The 19445-nt window shown below is 44.8% G+C and overlaps 1 protein-coding gene across 1 annotated transcript in view; it reads right to left on the bottom strand.

The window, feature by feature from the left end:
* Positions 1-19445, bottom strand: part of LOC133116879 (receptor tyrosine-protein kinase erbB-4-like) — a 235788-nt gene that overhangs the window by 107792 nt on the left and 108551 nt on the right. Inside the window, exon 3 of the mRNA XM_061226882.1 lies at positions 4137-4323. Coding sequence (XP_061082866.1) covers positions 4137-4323 — 187 coding nt within the window. The remainder of the gene's footprint in view (positions 1-4136; positions 4324-19445) is intronic.

Genomic DNA, 19445 nt, shown 5'->3' with positions numbered 1-19445 from the left:
CCACGGTGATCTGCCCCTCTTCTTAGTGTGTTTTATGTTAGCGCCCCTAGCCTGGCTTAATGCGATCCAGCGGATCATTCCATACCATTAGTATACCCATGAGCTAAAATACATAAACACAGTGAGACTCTCTGCTTCATAACAGCATTGCCACTGACCAATCTCCTGCCCACGGCTGTCTACCACGGAGCCCCAACGTTCCTACAGGCCAGTCAATCCACAGTCATTCAACCAAGCTTGTACTTACAGACCAGTGTAACTGCTTACGGATGAGGACACTTAGCCGCAAATCTGATTGCACCCTTGGCTGCTACAACTGGTACCTTTCAGTATTTCTGCTGGACTGGCTCAACGCTGGATGTGTATAAGGAGTGTTGTGAGCTCACACAGGGTAAGACTGAAAGGTAATTTCAGATAATTGAATAGCAGCGGTAGGGAGCGAGTACACTTCAGTTAGAGAGTAACAAGGGTTAGAGTTAAACAATCTATAGACAAGGAGGATACACCTCGCAGAGAGACAGAGCCAGCTGGAGATATTGCACAAGACGGCATGGTGCTGTTGCTTTTGTGGGGGGGTTAGGCAGCTGCCCCTCTAAAGCAGCTACTCTTGACCTCCCTGAATTTACTTTCACATCCCCACTGAGGAGACAGGAGCCCATTTCAGACTTGCAACAGAAAGCCTGCAAAGTGTGCGCTTGTATGTGCTTGTGCGCGCGCGTGTGCATGCGCGTGTGCGTACGTATTTATGCGCATGTGTATGCAGGTTGCCCATTTCCCTTCCAAATGCTAATTATATAATATAATGCTAACTCATAACTGAGTAATCACTCTGGTATATTATATGCATAGCTTTGCATATTTCATTCCATTTCATCTCATCTGCCAAACAACTTTTTTTAAACAGAATATTAAGAGCTTTGTAGGCCAGAGCCCAGCGGGGCTGTTTGTGCAACTGTCGGCCTAGACTTTTTGTTTATTGTTTTAATTTATTTTAAATATTGACAGTTTGCTGCATCTCTTCCGACTTCCCCCATGGCTAAGCAAACTCCAAAACAAACACGCCAACGCTTGTTCCCATTTTTACACAGGCTCTGTCAGTCCCAGCGTCTCCTGCACTGATTAACAGGAACATGTAAAACCTAAGAAGAGGGAAAGCTTTCCAGGTAATCTACAAGCCACAAGGGTGATGAAGTCCTTCAACATTTGCTTTAGGTGTTTACAGTATGCTGCGCCGGTTTTTTAGTGAAACTTCTGGAAAGCCATTCCTTTTCTGACGCTCCACAGCATTCTGATACCTAAAAATGCTCTTCTGAGGATGTGAGCAGAAGTAGGTGAGGTTGGGTGAGGATGTGTGCAGAAGGGGGTGAGGTTGGATGTGTGCAGAAGGAGGTGAGGTTGGGTGAGGATGTTTGCAGAAGGAGGTGAGGTTGGGTGAGGATGTGTGTAGAAGGGGGTGAGGTTGGATGTGAGCAGAAGCAGGTGAGGTTGGATGTGAGCAGAAGGAGGTGAGGTTGGGTGAGGATGTTTGCAGAAGGAGGTGAGGTTGGGTGAGGATGTGAGCAGAAGGAGGTGAGGTTGGGTGAGCATGTTTGCAGAAGGAGGTGAGGTTGGGTGAGGATGTGAGCAGAAGGAGGTGAGGTTGAGTGAGGATGTGTGCAGAAGGGGGTGAGGTTGGATGTGAGCAGAAGGAGGTGAGGTTGGGTGAGGATGTGAGCAGAAGGAGGTGAGGTTGAGTGAGGATGTGTGCAGAAGGGGGTGAGGTTGGGTGAGGATGTGAGCAGAAGGAGGTGAGGTTGGGTGAGGATGTGAGCAGAAGTAGGTGAGGTTGGGTGAGGATGTGAGCAGAAGGAGGTGAGGTTGGGTGAGGATGTGTGCAGAAGGAGGTGAGGTTGAGTGAGGATGTGTGCAGAAGGGGGTGAGGTTGGATGTGAGCAGAAGGGGGTGAGGTTGGGTGAGGATGTGTGCAGAAGTAGGTGAGGTTGGGTGAGGATGTGTGTAGAAGTAGGTCAGGTTGGATGTGAGCAGAAGGAGGTGAGGTTGGGTGAGGATGTGAGCAGAAGGGGGTGAGGTTGGATGTGAGCAGAAGGGGGTGAGGTTGGGTGAGGATGCGAGCAGAAGTAATGTTCTTCTGAGGATGTGTGCAGAAGTAATGCTCTTCTGAGGATGTGTGCGCAGGAGGGAGCGGCATAATTGGCCCACCGCTCTGAGGGTGGGAGGAGGGACTCGGCAGGGGGGATCGCCGCAAGGCATCCTGATGGCTTCAGAATCAGGGGCTCGAGATGATGCGGCCTGAAGAAGGCTGCTGGGGGGACAGGGTCGGAGCAGTGCTTCCTCTCACTAACATGGGCGATTTAGTAAAACTGGGCAATTAGGAAAAAAACCAGAAACTTGGTTGTTTTTTTTAAATAAGGTAAAGACTCACAGACTCAGTGAGAGAGAAAAGACTTGCAGACTCAGTTAGAGGGTAAAGATTCACTGATTCAGTGAGATGGTAAAGATTTGCTGACTCAGTGAGATGGTAAAGATTCACTGACTCAGTGAGATGGTAAAGATTCACTGACTCAGTGAGATGGTAAAGATTCACAGACTCAGTGAGAGGGTAAAGATTCACTGACTCGGTGAGATGGTAAAGACTCACTGACTCAGTGAGATGGTAAAGATTCACAGACTCAGTGAGAGGGTAAAGATTCACTGACTCGGTGAGATGGTAAAGACTCATAGACACTCATATAATTCCAGTCTAGGACTCCAGGGTAAAATACTAGCACGAGGTGTTGATGGGCGACTTATGCTAAAGCAGGGTTGAGGGCATGAATGGGCCCCATGGTCTTGAATCCTGACCAACTACTGCCAGTAACATGCGGTCACCTCTGGAGTACACCCAGGGACAGGACGGTTTCACGAAGCTGGGCTGACAGCATCTCATCGCTCACCACTGACTCCTACTGGACATTCTGGCACCTGCAAGTCCGCCTACACATGAAGCATCTTCCTCCATCTCATGTCTGTGTGAGCCAGACTCGCAAAACTGTAACGTGATAAGAAACAGTAGCTAACACCACGTGCTTCAAGAGAGAGTAAAATAATACTTACCTGACAGTGAAAAGACAATGACCGTTGATGCATTACCACTGGTAATTCCAAATCAAGGAGAAAACAGGGGTGACAGCATTTTTATAAGTACTAGTATAAGTAAGTGGGTAGGTTGTATTTCCTGGGATTGCAGTTGTAGCTGTAGTGACTGTATTTGCATTCAGTCGACAAGGCTTTCCTTTCAGCTTCACGATATATTCTATAAACACAGAAAATGAGAAAACTCTCCTTTCCGCACACGCTTTCCCCAAGTAGTCCTGCCAAAAAAATGATTTCAGATCAAGTATGAAATAAGAAAGCAAAATCTCAATTTAATTCAGCTGCAGAATTCCTCACCTCGCATCATTTGTGATTAATGGCACCGAAACTTTAAAAACAGGAATGAGCATGTGGAAGAATAATAAACTTAATAAATAAAGAATTATGCTTATGTTTTGAATATGCGAGCAAATTTCTAGTAATTATTTTAAGATTATTTTAATGACTCAATGCAATTGATTTATTCTGCCATGAGCTATAGGCAAGGTAGAACAGAACCTTCATTATTCCCAAATGTCAAAAAAATCATCATAATCCATTAAAGTTGTGGCATTTTCTGCACATCCCTGATACTTCATATTTTGAGGCAACAGTCCAAGGGTAGCTGTGGTATTATTCTAAAAAAAAAAAAAAAATTAAAATTAAAAAGTCTCTTCACATAATACCTTGGTGATTACTGCCATTTATTTCCCAAGTTCCTGAATCTAATCTGTGATTCACACAGTGGCCTCCACTTCATAATGTCACAAAAGTCCTGGGATGGATTTGACACTTTATAATGCCACAGAAGGACTGGATTTGTCAGTTACAAATGACAAGAATTACAGAGAAATACAAACAAACAGACTGGACAAGAGAAGGAAACATAAGGAGAGAAAGACACAGAGATAGAGTGAGAGGCATCTTGGAACGGACAGACGGACAGAAGGTGCGATACAGACTGGCTGAGACAGTCTGGCACAGGCAGACACCCGCGGCGTCACCATGGAAATGGCCAGGCTCACCGGTGAGGTTCCTCAGCCCCAGCTGGCGCAGGCCGAAGTTACCGTCGCGGCGGTAGTTGAGGAAGACGGCCAGGGAGTAGCGCTCTTCGTACAGCTTGGTGCCCCGGATGATCCTCAGGTTCTCCAGGGGCAGGTAGTCAAACTGATTCAGGGCCACCAGCACATAGCCTGTCACCTCCCGGATAGACTGTGGGAGACAGAGAACACGGGTGTCAAGGATTTAAGTATACCCAAAGAAATTATGCTATCTTAACCAATCAGCAGTGTGACCATCTAGTGGGCAGCCAATCAAAAGTGCAAGTTATGTCCAGGTAATATCCAATCAGAACAGACATGTCATGTCAGACCTACAGTCATATTGCTGGTGTTTATAAATGACATACTTCATGTCATATTTCTATTCGATGTCGATTTGATTTTCTGCTACAACCCCATTATAGCTGCAGGTAAAAAAATAAAGAATACAAAATAATATTAATAAAATAAAATAAAAAATGTATGTCTGATGTTATAAAAATGGTGATTTTTAAGACCACCTTTACAAATAAATGCATTGGGCCACTTAAGATGAATGTCATGGCATTAAAATGTATCCTGTTTTCGATTAAGTTTCAGATCTGCAGTCACGAGAGTGAGAATTAAAATGCATAAAAGTCTGTGCTCCAGGAGTCGAGCTGTCAGTGCCCGTGAAAGCACTTTCCAGAAAGACTGCATTGCACTCCCTCTAAAATGGGTTTGTGATGACCAATTTCACCCCACAAGAACACCAGCAATGAGCCCCTCTGTCATGTACATGATAACAGCTTACTGTAATACCTCCAGACCAGCAGGGGCACTGTGTTCAGTCACATAACTACTGGCATTGCAGGGCTGTAGATGGTGAACTTCACCCTCCCATCAATAGGCACCATTACTGTTGACAGAATGTAATTACCCTGGTGACCTTAAGGGGGCGCTGTGAAGAGATGGCTGAGATTGCTCTCTCTCTGACCTAACAATAGGCACTGTGGGTGCGTCCCAATACTCAACAAATGCTTCCTCCTTCCCTCCACTACCATCTCCGTGCCCCAGAAACCCATCTTTCAAATCAACTCACATATAGAATGGATTACAAAATGTCGGTTTTTGTGGCTCATAACCAATCCTACAGACAAATTTGGCAATTTATCTATTTATTTATTTATTTATTTATTGATACATGACTCTAAAACAAATAAGCATGACAGCAATTATTTCAGTATGTGAATATGCATTAATGAATTTATTCAACCAACTATTTCCAAAGGACGTATTTATTAGCAACATTTGATTTCAGAAATTACAGTGGTAAATAATTGTTTTTTACACAAACACTGAACACTGGGAAACAGATAATATGAAGCGCCATATTCATTTTGCTTACGGATGTTTCAGAATTAGACTATGTGAGATGCAATGAGCTGAGAATTTGTGCTCTGAATGTCAGACATCAGGCACATTGTGATTCTGGAATTACAGTCGGCTAAATTGTTACGTGTGTTAACTATGAGATGTTTATTTTGATTTGATTACATATTAATTAGCGTCTCAACGCGAACCACAATGTCAGGTTCATGTTTGTACAGGCTACTTTACATACAACCACTTTAGTTGCAGCTTTAAATGGGTTGACCATGTGCCAGACCAGTGACTGGCTATGGGCTCTGCAACAGATAATGCTGATGACAATATTTACTTCAACAAGTCAATGACAACTTTGACGATAGAGAAGCAGGTAAGCTGTCCCAATCTTTTTCACGCCTCCTCTTTCTCTCCTCTTCTCCACACACTTCCGGGTAGGAGACGAGTGGTAGTGGGAAAGTGGAGGAAAGGAGGTGAGGAGCGAAAAGTTAAATCTGGCGTTTTGGCAAAAGATCAGGATTTACCACTGTGCACAGTCTGTGCTGGCCGTGGTGGCCAGAAGAAACCAAGGAGAAATAGTTTCGCCACTGCTTAGCAACCCAAGGAATAAATAAACAAAATAAATAAATAAGCAAGTGGGTAAGTAAGTAAAAATATCTTCATTGGAATGTATTTAATGCATATTTTATTCTTGCTTTGTCAGTGTATAACTTTGTTACATCTCTAATTCATTTTGTGTGAGCCAACAGGGCCAAAAGCTACCGAGGTTCTGAAGCGAAGAACACGGTTAGCGTGTTGGCCATTTCTTACCAATTGCTTAACTGCTTAAGGACAATGGATTCCACATAACTAATTAGCAGAAATCTCAATGAATAAATTCTAGCATGAAATGGATGGCAATAAAAATAGTCCATACTAGTGTGTGAACTAGCATGCAAGAGCAATTAACCTGTTCAGTGGAGTAGAGTACAAAATGTAGTCAACTGAAAGCAGAAGCTTTCTACACTTTTTCCAGAGACATGACATCTTTAAGGTCAACATTTTATACATAAAACTTTTTGCCCAATGACAGATGAAGACGGATGTATTTTAAAGAAACGGACTGTTCACAGCATTGCAGTAATGATGCGTAATGAGATTTTCCCCTCAGCCCCCAGTCATTCTGCTGGGCACCTCCCCAGGAGGTCAAAATGCAATTCCGCAAGATGCTATTAAAGTGGATAGAAATGGCCTCACACAGAAGTGCAGACACGCTGTACACACATTACATTATTGGCATTTGGCAGACGCTCGTATCCAGAGCGACGAACAGTTGATTAGACTAAGCAGGAGACAACCCTCCCCTGGAGCGATTCAGGGTTAAGGGCCTTGCTCAAGGGCCCAACGGCTGTGCGGATCTTATTGTGGCTACACCGGGATTAGAACCACCGACCTTGTGTGTCTCAGTCATTTACCTTAACCACTACAATACAGGCCACCCTGACGGGCGTGACAGACTGTCAGAAACTGCATCTGCACATAAGCAACACACACACACACACACGTATGACACACAGGCACATACACAAACACACACACACACACACACGTAATAGTCAGTAATAAGACAAATGACATTTTCACACTCAAACACACAAACATGGAAAAGGTGAAGATAATGATAACAAGTTTGTGTGAGCCTGTGTGTGTCTGCGATCCATCAGATGAATCACAACTCCCACTGTCTGACAACAAAGACTTCAATCTTCTGGGAAAATAAGCAGTGGACGGAATAGCTCAAATAGTATCTATTTTGCATAGCCTCTGATTCGGAGATAGAAAGACATGAAAAAAAAAGAAGATTTTTTGACCTAACAATGCTGAGCAACCTTACACAACCGATTTGCCTCCCTGCCTTGCTCATGCTGCATTTTACATCATCTTTCCACAGCTCTGAGGCAGGGACAATGAGTTCACAATCTCCATCATGCACTGCATGTTGTGTCTAGTCCCCATTGACGTCTGTATCCATGAAAAAAAAAGACCAGCAAGATACAGACTAACCGTGACCTCAGAGTTCAGTTCACATTCAGTGCCTGTGGCTTTTTCCACATTGCTTTACAGTGGAAAGTCTGAATTTTCTATTGAAGTGGAAAGCATGTATTATGTATAATATGTTCTTTTAAGGTAGACATTTTATTTAACAGTAATTGTTATTTGCCAGGAGTGGTCTAGCTTAATACTGCCACTTAGTCTAGCTAACCCGGTTGTTCCCGTAAAAGATTTGTAATGGAGTGACAATTCTTGCCTCACTCAAACCTGCAAGTCCTGTTCTGGTGGGTGTTTTGTGTGGTGTTTGATGTGTGTGTGGGGGGTGGAGTGCCTCAGCGACCCCTCCACACACACATAAACGGAGACAGCCCATGGAATAAACGCCCTGCAGCTGAGCAGCACCATCTCAATAAGCTGGCTAACACTTGACCCCTTTATCCAGCGCTCACCGCAGGCTGTGAGGTGCTGGATATTTAAGGTTTAAGCTTCGAAGCCCACTGTGCCCCTCCTTCATCACTCAGCTTATGACACTTTTATTCTTTTGCAGAAACATTTGCTGAAATGACAGCTTTAACAAAGTTAATTTACCAGTTCAGTACCATGAACTGCAAATATGACATGGCAGTGTTTTTCAAATACAGAACTGTGGAAGCATGCCAAAGTCATGCAAGAAAGTAAATGGAGGAGGCCATTTGATATAAGACTGGTTTATGTTAAAAGTAAATGAATTATTTATATTTATATTTAATTTATATTTTTCCATGTGCTTTACTGGGTGGAACAGAGGGCAGCATTTGGTGGCTTGGAAGTGCTTATGCGTATCTTAGGGGCCATACTTTTGGAAATATGCAGGGCGCTCAAAACAGCTTTGTTTTGAACTACATAATGTTGCTTATTTTCTGAGCGCATAAACCTTTCATAATTAAATTGGAAGTGATTTCCTCCAAAGTATTTTACATTACAATCAGTCAGTAGAAGTGACCTACAGTACAGAAGTGGATAATATCAGCGTTAAGGCTGATTCATGCCTGATCCAGCAACCTCCACATGGAGGCTCCGAGTATGGCCAAGGAATTCTGTCCATACGGCGTGCTTTGTATTGATCCGCATTGTCAAACGCAGCTATCAGCAGTCTGTAGTGTGTGCTGCTGTCCAGAACGGACTGAAACAATGAACTATGAATGCAACCACCGTACGGAGTCTCCGGGCAGTACCATAAAGCCCCTCCATAGGGAGGATGCTGGGTCAACAATAAAGATAAATATTAATAACAATAAGCAGTTGATACTATTCATTTGTTTGCATAGATCATGTTTCTTGCCTCTCTCACTTCTTAGTGTTGGCTTCCTGTTGTTTCTGTGGGGTTGTGCTGATCATGACCACCTCTAATTTCCCAGCAGGGATTAATAGAGGATTGATTTATCCATCTGGCTTTAAAAAGCAGCAGTTAGTGTTTTTCTCTCAAAGCAAACGTATTTAGTTAAATCGTGACTAACTGGAGCCCGTGTGTTATGTTCCTGGAAGTGTACAGGAAGAAGAAAGTGGAGACGACTTCAGCGGTTTTTCTGCTGGCCCAGGATCCAGGAACGCAAGGCTGTTTGGCAGCAGAACAGTAAATAAATAAAAACCTGTCCATCCTCTTGGCAAAGAGTACTTTCCAGAGGTTCCTCCCATTGCATCCAGACTTCAGAGAGATACGCAAAGGAGGAAGGGAAAGACAAAAGAGGGAGGAAGAGGCAGAGGATGAGCAGAGGGAGATATGGAGAGATGGAGAGTGCGTGCACTCTTTGTGTGAGCAGAGGAACATTCAAGTGGAACACAAGGGGTCTGGGGCAAACAAGAGGCCAGGCCATCATCTCTGGGGCCGGGGGGAAAGGGGTGATAACCCTCTAAATAATCATAACTTGGCCCGGCAACCTCCCATGCTAAACTGTTATGATGAATAAAAGTGTGCCAATGATTTATTAGACAGGATTTTGGTTTTCTCATTTTAACACCCATTAGTGAGGAAACCAAAAAACTTGGCTCTCTATCCCCCCAACATTCTGAAATTGTGCCCACGCAACTGGGACTGTGAAGGGAGAAGTAGAGAAGTTTCAACTGTAGCGGCCATTGTCATTGGTGCAGAAAAAGGAGAGAGTTGAAATGTATAATGGTATGCCATTAAATGTGTTTAGTTCAGTTCATTTCTTTGATGTGATCCTGTAATAAATGCATTCTAGCTATGATGACTACAAGTGTCACTGTAGGTATTTTAATGCGCATAAAAGTGATTTTATTTTATTTTTTTCATTAGCTTGCTTTGTCATGTAGCAGGTTGTATTCATTCAATAGATAGCATTAATAATGGTTAAAATTGAGCAGGCTTCTTAAATTATAGAGCAATTGATGGAAGAGTGAAGATATAAGGTTTCATTTTCAAGGTAAGTATTAGACTAATGGCTAACTGAACGATAATACACTCAGTGAGCACTTTATTAGGTATTTGGATTTATTAGGACTTCTTTTTCTACTGTCCACTGCACCACCACTGTCCCACTGTCCACTTACAGGTTTGGTGCGTTGTGTGTTCAGAGATAGTCTTCTGCATACCACTGTTGTAATATGTGGTTATTTGCATTACTGTCACTTTCCTGTCAGCTTTGGCCAGTCTGGCCCTTCTTTTCTGACCTTCTCTCTCTCATTAACAACACGTTTCTGCCCGCAGAACTGCTGCTCACTGGATGTTTTTTTTGTTTTTCGCACCATTCTCTGCAAACCCTAGAGATTGTTATGCATGAAAATCCCAGGAGATCAGCAATTTCTGAGATACTCAGTCCACCCTGGCACCAACAATCAAGTCAAGTAGATCACATCTTCCCCATTCTGATATTTGGTCTGAAAAATATTTACATTAACAAACTGGCTCTCTATGTTTTACCAATTATTAAAAGTAATTTAGCTTTAAATAGTCTTTTGAGGCTGGAGTTGGGTATGTATAGTCATGGACTTTTAGCAATACCTCCAATGTTCAACCGAAAGTCACACCATTTTTCAAACACCACTTGAGACAAAGCGAGATGGAAATGGAGACCAAAAGGAGAGAGATTGGCACGGGGAGTGTGTTACTGAAATCCATTTCAGTTATACCAAAAAAATCCAGATAAAAGATGCATAGTTTCCCTCCAATTTGTACAAGATGTAACAAGACACTTCTGTCACACCATGAGGAATTATAAACCCTGCCATGAAGAACTGACAAATCGAAAATGCCTGACGGTGATCTACCTGATACAATACAAATTAGCTGTTAGTTATTTTAGGGAAATGATGAATCTTTCAATCGTCATACATTTTTTTATCTGTTCTTCCAGTTTTGAATGCATTATCATAATTGCTCACTTGGCACAAATTGCTGATTTTCTTTTTATAGTTCAGGAGAATGCAGATTAGAAGACACATCTTCACACTGTACTCCACCAGCTGGGCTTCCAAGGTATTGTTCAGACTGCAGGGGGCCCAGTGCTATTCAGCTCAATGACAGCCATCACATACATGATGCAGACACTTTCTTTTTTGATGCAGACTGCCTTCACATTTTAAAAAGGAACATGCATGTCGTATGCGACAATAATAATAATAATTATCTTTTTTATCCCCTGTTTTTTTCTCTAGTTTTAAAGGTTGAGTTGTATTCATTAGATCACTGTGCAGAGCTGAAACCTACAGTGTGAGCCTATGAAAAGCAGTTTAGGCGGCACAGAGCATCGCTTACGAACACGTGAAGTCAGCAGGAGCCACATTCGCCCACTGGCACAGCCCATGTCCAATAGCAGACAGCACCCACGCACTAGAGCTATGCCCAGCCACCCGTCAATGTCACAGTGCAATGTTTTTCTGTTGGTCATACCGCTTCTGTAGTATTTTATTGGCCACTTCATGTTTCCCTGTTTCCTGTTATTTCAGACACCATTCCCAAAGGAGCCAAAACAGGATGAAATGATATGAGTCACTAAAGCAGAGTGTGGTTGCTGGCCGTGTGGGTCCCTCAGTGGGGTCCTTTAACCCTGTGTGGTGTGTGTGGGTCCCTCAGTGGGGTCCTCTAACCCCTGTGGCGTGTGTGTGGGTCCCTCAGTGGGGTCCTTTAACCTGTGTATGGTGTGTGTGTGTGGGTCTCTCAGTGGGGTCCTCTAACCACCACGGGGTGGCATGGCTCAGGCAGTAAGAGCAGTTGCCTGGCAGTCGGAGGGTTGCCGGTTCGATCTCCCCGCCCGGGCTGTGTCGGAATGTCCCTGAGCAAGACACCTAACCCCCAAAAATGCTCCTGATGAGCTGGTCGGTGCCTTGCATGGCAGCCAATTGCCGTCAGTGTGTGAGTGTGTGAGTGTGTGAGTGTGTGAGTGTGTGTATGAATGGGTGAATGAGAAGCATCAATTGCACAGCGCTTTGGATAAAGGTGCTATATAAATGCCAACCATTTACCATTTACCCCTGTGGTGTGTGTGTGTGTGTCCCTAAGTGGACCCTCTAACCCCTGTGTGGTGCGTGTGTGGGTCCCTCAGTGGTCTCTCTAACCCCTGTGTGGTGCGTGTGTGGGTCCCTCAGTGGTCTCTCTAACCCCTGTGTGGTGCGTGTGTGGGTCCCTCAGTGGTCTCTCTAACCCCTGTGTGGTGCGTGTGTGGGTCCCTCAGTGGTCTCTCTAACCCCTGTGTGGTGCGTGTGTGGGTCCCTCAGTGGTCTCTCTAACCCCTGTGTGGTGTGTGTGTGGGTCCCTCAGTGGGTCCTCTAACCCCTGTGTGGTGTGTGTGTGGATCCCTCAGTGGGTCCTCTAACCCCTGTGTGGTGTGTGTGTGGGTCCCTCAGTGGGGTCCTCTAACCCCTGTGTGGTGCGTGTGTGGGTCCCTCAGTGGTCTCTCTAACCCCTGTGTGGTGCGTGTGTGGGTCCCTCAGTGGTCTCTCTAACCCCTGTGTGGTGCGTGTGTGGGTCCCTCAGTGGTCTCTCTAACCCCTGTGTGGTGCGTGTGTGGGTCCCTCAGTGGTCTCTCTAACCCCTGTGTGGTGCGTATGGGTCCCTGTCCCACAGGCTAGGGCAGAGGCAGTGTGGAGCTACCCCCCACACCTGGTCAGGGGAGGGGACAGCAGGGCGGTGTTTGACGGTCTGGCAGGCGCTCCTCTCTGGGAGCCTGTACGACGCACGGTGGGCACCGGCATCACACAGCGGGGAGAGACGGCTCATCCACGGTTCTCTCGCGGCACAGAGTGCTCCATACGCAGCAGGGGACCCTCCGACCGCCGGGACCCTTTGTTATTCTAATACCAGGGCTGATCAAACCAAGCCAGCACAGAGCCCAAAGAGCCCCCTCTGATGACACTGTTAACACCCCCCACGCCCCCCCCCCCGTCCCGTCACAGCACACAGACAGATGTGCGCCGCGCCAAGCTATTGATTATGCGCCACGGTAATTAGAAACAATCACCACGGCGACCGTTCCGCCTCTCTGTCATGTCACATGTAGGTACATCACTCTCCCCTGTCTCTCGCGCGTGTCACGGCTCTCCCGCCCTCCTCCTTCGACGGTAACTGGAGCTGGCCCGGATAAAATGCAGAGCCGCGGTCCTAATTTGCGGACTCTCTTAACTGCAATCAATTACACCAACGTCTCAACAACTCAGGGCTGTCCGGGCCCGTCAAAGGTTTTAAGGTTTTTTTTTTTTCGTGTTGTTGCTAATAAGCAGGGAAGGAGCAGAGCTGCATTTTAATGCTGTCGTACGGCTAGCAGGTAGCAAACACTCCACACCATATGCTGTACAGTAAATATAAATCTCTTGAGGTGGACTGGATTTTAACATCCCCAATGAAACACACAATTCTTAAATTTCGGAATCTTTTGACGTGTAAAGAGTGTGACGTACCCTGTGCATTGCTCACATGTGGTGCAGTGATCCGTGTGAAGGTTCAATTAAAAGCCCCAGAACTGCCCCATGCACTGCGTCTGATGATCATCTTCAGATTAAACAGTGCGAGGTCGACGGCCTGCCCCAGCCAAAACACCTAATCCCGCTCTCCACCACGCATGCAGTCGAGTGCACAGAACTGGAAACGTGAATTATAAAACACTGTTATGTCAGAGTGTTCTTGTGTGGACATTTTATTTCATTGCCGATTCATTGGTTGAAAATGCACAAAAGAAATCAGTGAGCGTGAAAGCTGTGTTCAATAGCAGAGAAAATAAGAACACTTTTTGATTAAAAAAGTGCTTTATTGTAACTACCCGACTCAAACTCATACTTGTGAACGATTTTCACGATGTCATTCTAAGCTGTGATTTGTTTTGATGAGTAGCTTTGGTGTTCAGCTTTATTTTGAGTTTATTGCAAAATTCACCAAAAACTATTCGTAGCCATGCTGTGATCATGAGCTATTTGAATCCACTAGTTAATCAGGCACAAGCTATGGAGGTGGTGATGGTATCACACCTTAAACCATTCAGGTGGCCGTACTACTATCTATCAGACACACCTGATAGATGGCCTGTAGTGTAGTGGTTAAGGTAAATGACTGGGACGTCGGTGGTCGGTGGTTCTAATCCCGGTGAAGCCACAATAAGATCCGCACAGCCGTTGGGCCCTTGAGCAAGGCCCTTAACCCTGCATTGCTCCAGGGGAGGATTGTCTCCTGCTTAGTCTAATCAACTGTACGTCTCTCTGGATAAGAGCGTCTGCGAAATGCCAATAATGTAATGTAATCCGTTCTCAGCTCTGTCCCCCAGTAGTGCAGCGCAGCGTAGCCACTGTCTCTTCCACCGCAGACTGAACACGTGGCTGTTTAAAGTACACAGAGGCTGGCCTGGTGCTGACCTGCAAACATGTTTCACGGCTCTTCTCTCTACTCTCAAACCCATTTCAAGTGCTATATTCTCCCTCTCCCTCCTGCACCTACTGTACTGCGGTGCTTAGCTTTATGTGGTAGGTTTTTGTACTTACTATTAACTGGTGTATTGTTATCTGCTGTCTCCCGAATGACTTGAACTCAGCTCTTAATTGCCTGAACCTTTTCGTACGCACTTACGTAAGTCCCACAGCTAAATGTATACATAAATGTATACATAAATATAAATGTCTCCCACAACCCCTTCTCTACACTCTTAATCTCTTTTTTCAGAACCTTAATCTCTGTAGTATCTATTGAGTTAAATTATAATGGAGCCATAGCCAATGAAACTGCATTTGCAAAACATATTAAGTACGAGCACAAAATGGCGATGAAATAGATAATTATATATGTAGGCATATCTAAGCTTATGTACCATATATAATGTAAAATCACATAGGCATTAATTCACTGAATGCATACTCTCTCACTGTTTACTATTATTTGTCTTTCTGTATTGACAGGAAACATTTTCACATATTGCCAAAGCACACAGTGATACATCCACACATGAATATAAAGGAATGACCATATGAATAATGACCATATAACTCAGCATTGTTAGGCTCAATGTGCATCTTACTCCTTTAGACTTTTCCTACCAGACCCATTCTCTATGTTTCCCCTCACACACACCCTGTACTTTGAGCAATTACAATTCTTCACAGCTGTGTGCTCTGGTGAGATGGGAACACAGAAGAAATCTCATAAAGTTTCCCTTCTTTAATTATTTTCAGGAAACACAAACCAGCCTGTACTGTACTTGAGGCGTTATAAAACTTATTGCCACTCTACAGAGGTCTACTTTGGAAGAAATGCATTTATATATTTATAAAATAAAAATCTGCTTCTTTTGAAAGGGGAGAGTTTTTCTGCTCTGCGGTGCTCGCAGAAAGAAACTGTGCAATAAAAATGTAAGATTTTCAGCCTTAAGCAAGCATGGGGATTTGTGTGCCAAACGGAAATGACAGCAACCACGGGTAGATACTCACCTCCAAAGAGTGTGCACTGTTCTGAGTCTCAACCAACAGAGCTGCATCGCACGTACCACTGGTTACCAGCGGAGGGCGAGGTTTAAACTGGCTCACACCCGGGACAATAAAGCTTTCCGTACCCCGGTGAACGTCCTCCGGCTTATGGCCTTTTTACACATGGACAGTCACAGAAACTGACCGCTCAGCAACTCACAAGTCATGACATATCACTGCACTTCACCCTGCCAAGCGACTGCCTTCCATTGCTCACTCTAGTCAACTTTCAGGAGAGCAGCCGGGTGGAAACTGTGGAAGTGGACCAGTAAAAATACTAAAGACGCCGTACACTAGCATTAGCATTAGCAATTGCTAATGTATTCCACAAACTGCATCCTTCTGTTGCCTTGAGCATGTTTTCCACAGAACTGGTCACAGTGCTACGGGATCACTCTCTCCTCCCCGTGCCATTGTGATATTGAGCCAGGGAAATAGGCGAGTGAGCATTCATCTTAGTCTTACCGTTTTTTTGGCCTGTCTGTGCCATAAGAGGACTAGGACAAGTGTGCTCTCCTCTGCAGACAAGTCGCACTACACTGCAAACAGCTGCTGCACGCATCTCACTTGAGAGGCCAGGATTGAGGTTTCAGTTCCATCAAAGAGCTTTGTTTGCCCACCAACAGCAAGACACCCCCCCCCCCACCCCCCACCCTCCTCCTTCTCCTCCTCCTCCTCACAACAGGCTTCAATTTGATAAGGAAATGAAGAAACAGCCAACAAAGAGTGTAATTGCGGGAATATATCACAGGAAGCTGATTAAAACTGTCCAGCTTCTGGGCAGTGCCAGAGGGCACTGTTTGAGAGCTGTTTGCAGCTTTCTGGCCGTAATCTCCGTGGCTTTGGAAAGCGAACGTCACCGATACACGTCAAATCCGACGAGCAGGAAACGGAGGCCTTCCGCAGACTGTCAACAGACAACCCAACGCCTCGGGAGCCACCTCCATCAGTCTCCCGAACCGACAGGGCCCCCGGAAGGAATTCTCCAATCCCGAAGTCGTTCGGTAATTGATTTAAGCAGATTAATTGCAGTCGCGGCTGTGCCTGCGTCGTGCTTAATATTGCACAAATTGATGAGTGGGGGACTCCGTCGAGGGAGCTGTTTTGATGAATGGCAATTATTCAATTAGACCGCCGTTATTGCCGGTCCTTTTAATCTAACAGTAATCACTTCCCCATCCTTGTAATTGCTGTATGAGTATAATTGGGCTTGGAGTAGGCTGAGCCATCCTGCGTCAGTTTTAATCACAAATGGCCCCAGGTAGCGCTGAAGCAGCGCGGTCGTGAAGGGCTGGTACTGAAGTATTCATCACCAGCCGATGTGCCGTTGACACGCCGCTTACTGATCATACTCGGTGGGCAAGTTTTTTTTAAAGACTTGGTAAAATATGGTAAACGGTTGGCATTTATACAGCGCCTTTATCCAAAGCACTGTACAATTGATGCTTCTCATTCACCCATTCATACACACACTCACACACCAACGGCAAATGGCTGCCATGCAAGGCGCCGACCAGCTCGTCAGGAGCATTTGGGGGTTAGGTGTCTTGCTCAGGGACACTTCGACACAGGCCGGGAGGGGGATCGAACCGGCAACCCACCGACTACCAGACGACTGCTCTTACCGCCTGAGCCGTTAGCCATGTTTGACTTCTGTCAAAATGACTGGCACCACTGGCGTGATATGTTGAGACATTTGACGAGGCTTGTAGGAGAATGTCAAGGTGAAATTAAAAATCGATCAATTTTGAACGGAGTGAAGCAAAGAAGTATTACGTCGCATATCTTTGTGTGTGTCTTTGTTTAACACAGTAGTGGATAGGAAGCTGTGTGTGTGTGCGTGTGCGTGTGTATGTGCGCGCATGCATGTGTGCACCCACTTGAATTCACGTCTGAGAAATGCGCTTTCTCCTTGTAGGTGCTTACAATCTTGGCCAAACAATTATTGCAATGCAGCTGACAAGGGAATTTGGTGTTATTCCAGTCTTGCGTGTAAAGTGGCAGAAGGAACAAGCTACGTATTTTTACTGGTCTCAAGCTCTCCGGTGCACTTTGCGACAAACACTTTGTGTTTGAATTCTGTGTCTGAATTCTATCGGAAAAGGAAGAAAGCTTTGGATTGTGAATGTCCACAATAGAACAGACTCTTTTCATCTAAATGAGTGAGGGAGACAAAGGATCTAATTGTCAGGTCTGCTATAACCTTACAAAAAAAGACTCACAGCTTATGTGAAATTATATACCGCACACCTCTCCCCCCCCCAACCCCCCCCCACACACACACACACACACACATGTGCACGTGCGCACACAGACCATCAATTAAAAACCTGTCTATCAAACAGTGTTTAGGTTTTCGATATTATCTCTGAGGATAATGAAAGTTCTGTGCATCTGTTAAAACTTTTGAACGTGGATAAAGAACTTAAGTATGCCATCAGTGTTGAAAGCATACATGTAATCCGGTCATATATACCCCATGGAAAGTGATTCTCTGGACAAATAGACAATTTACTAGTCTCCCCATAAACCCTCAATTTCCTATGAGACTTCCAATGAAAGATGTTTATTAGATAATAATGTAAGTTATTTACTAATGGGACTCCTGGTTTTTGTATAGTATTCAGTGAAAAGCAGAGGCCCACATGGAGCGTGACTAAATACTAAACTCTGATTCTCCTCACATGTATGCAGCAGAACACATTAGTGAAGCAATTCAGATGAAATACCTTGGACATGGGTGCAGTCAGTGTCCATACTAAGATTTCGACCAGCCATTAATCAGTCACAGGCCCGGCTCCTTAACCATTACGTTACACAGCCACCCCATGGCTCACAAAATGAGCTTTGCATTGAAAGATGCTTATATAAACAGTAGGGCCTAATGGGCAATTGTAGTCATAATGTGTTGCACTTGCACCTACTATGTGCCCATGGGATTGTGGTTTTGTTAAAATGCATTTACTCATTTGGCATTTTGAAACAGTGATAAATAGATTTGTTCACTATAGAGGTTGCTCTCCTGTCATTTTACTTTAACTCAACTGTGTTGAGCACCTATGAGGCTTGTATTTCTGATATATTTCTAAAGCATGTATACTGTATATACTGTACATCTGTTCTGGTTTATCTCTGGTGGGAGAGAGGTGTGTGATTGTGGGAGGAGGTGTTTGAACTCTGTAGAGCTCAATTGCTCCACATCGCAGTGTAAGAATGGCACACTCAAGGCTTAGCTCTGTACTGAACCGACAGTTCTCAGTCTGTTATGAGCACTTTGGGGTTGGCTATCCAATGAAATTAAGCACAGATATTTGGCAGCCCCAGTTACCATCGCTATGGGGCCGTTAGCCATTCTTGGGAGGCACCAATCTCACTTTGCGAATGTGACGCCCATTATTAGCTATAAAAGCAGAAGACCGCTCCGGCACTCCATAAACCTGAGGAGAGTGCTGAGGGGAGGCCGTTTACTGCGCTGATGCAAGACCTCAAGACGGCCAGAGGAGGAGGAGAAGAAGAAGAAGAAGAAGAAGAAGAAGAAGAAGAAGAAGAAGAAGAAGAAGGGGAAGAATAAGGAAAAAGAGGAGGACAAGGAGTAGGACAAGGAGAAGACACAAGTCTTCCACGCTATGTTATTCAGGGAAGTGTACAGCCCTGGACAACAATCGAAAAAATTTAATAAAATATGATGCCCGGCAATGGGCCCAGACAGTACCAGTTCCAGGAAACAGACATCTTGCATTATGCAGGAAGGAAAACGGTAGTGTAAACTCAGTGTCAAGTTGCAGTAAAACGCGAAAATGAATAATTCATACGGTTGACTGATGTGGAGTCAACACGACATGCGGTTCCCTCTCCAGGAAAGATGACCTCCCCGGCATGCAGTCTAACAAAGGTGTAATACTCAATTATGAAGCGGACTGTGTGGAACAGGAGGCCTGCAGCAGGCAGCGTTACTGTCTC

This window comes from Conger conger, chromosome 17 (genome assembly GCF_963514075.1).
Source record: "Conger conger chromosome 17, fConCon1.1, whole genome shotgun sequence".
Taxonomy (NCBI): domain Eukaryota; kingdom Metazoa; phylum Chordata; class Actinopteri; order Anguilliformes; family Congridae; genus Conger; species Conger conger.
This window is presented reverse-complemented; position numbering and strand designations above follow the sequence as displayed.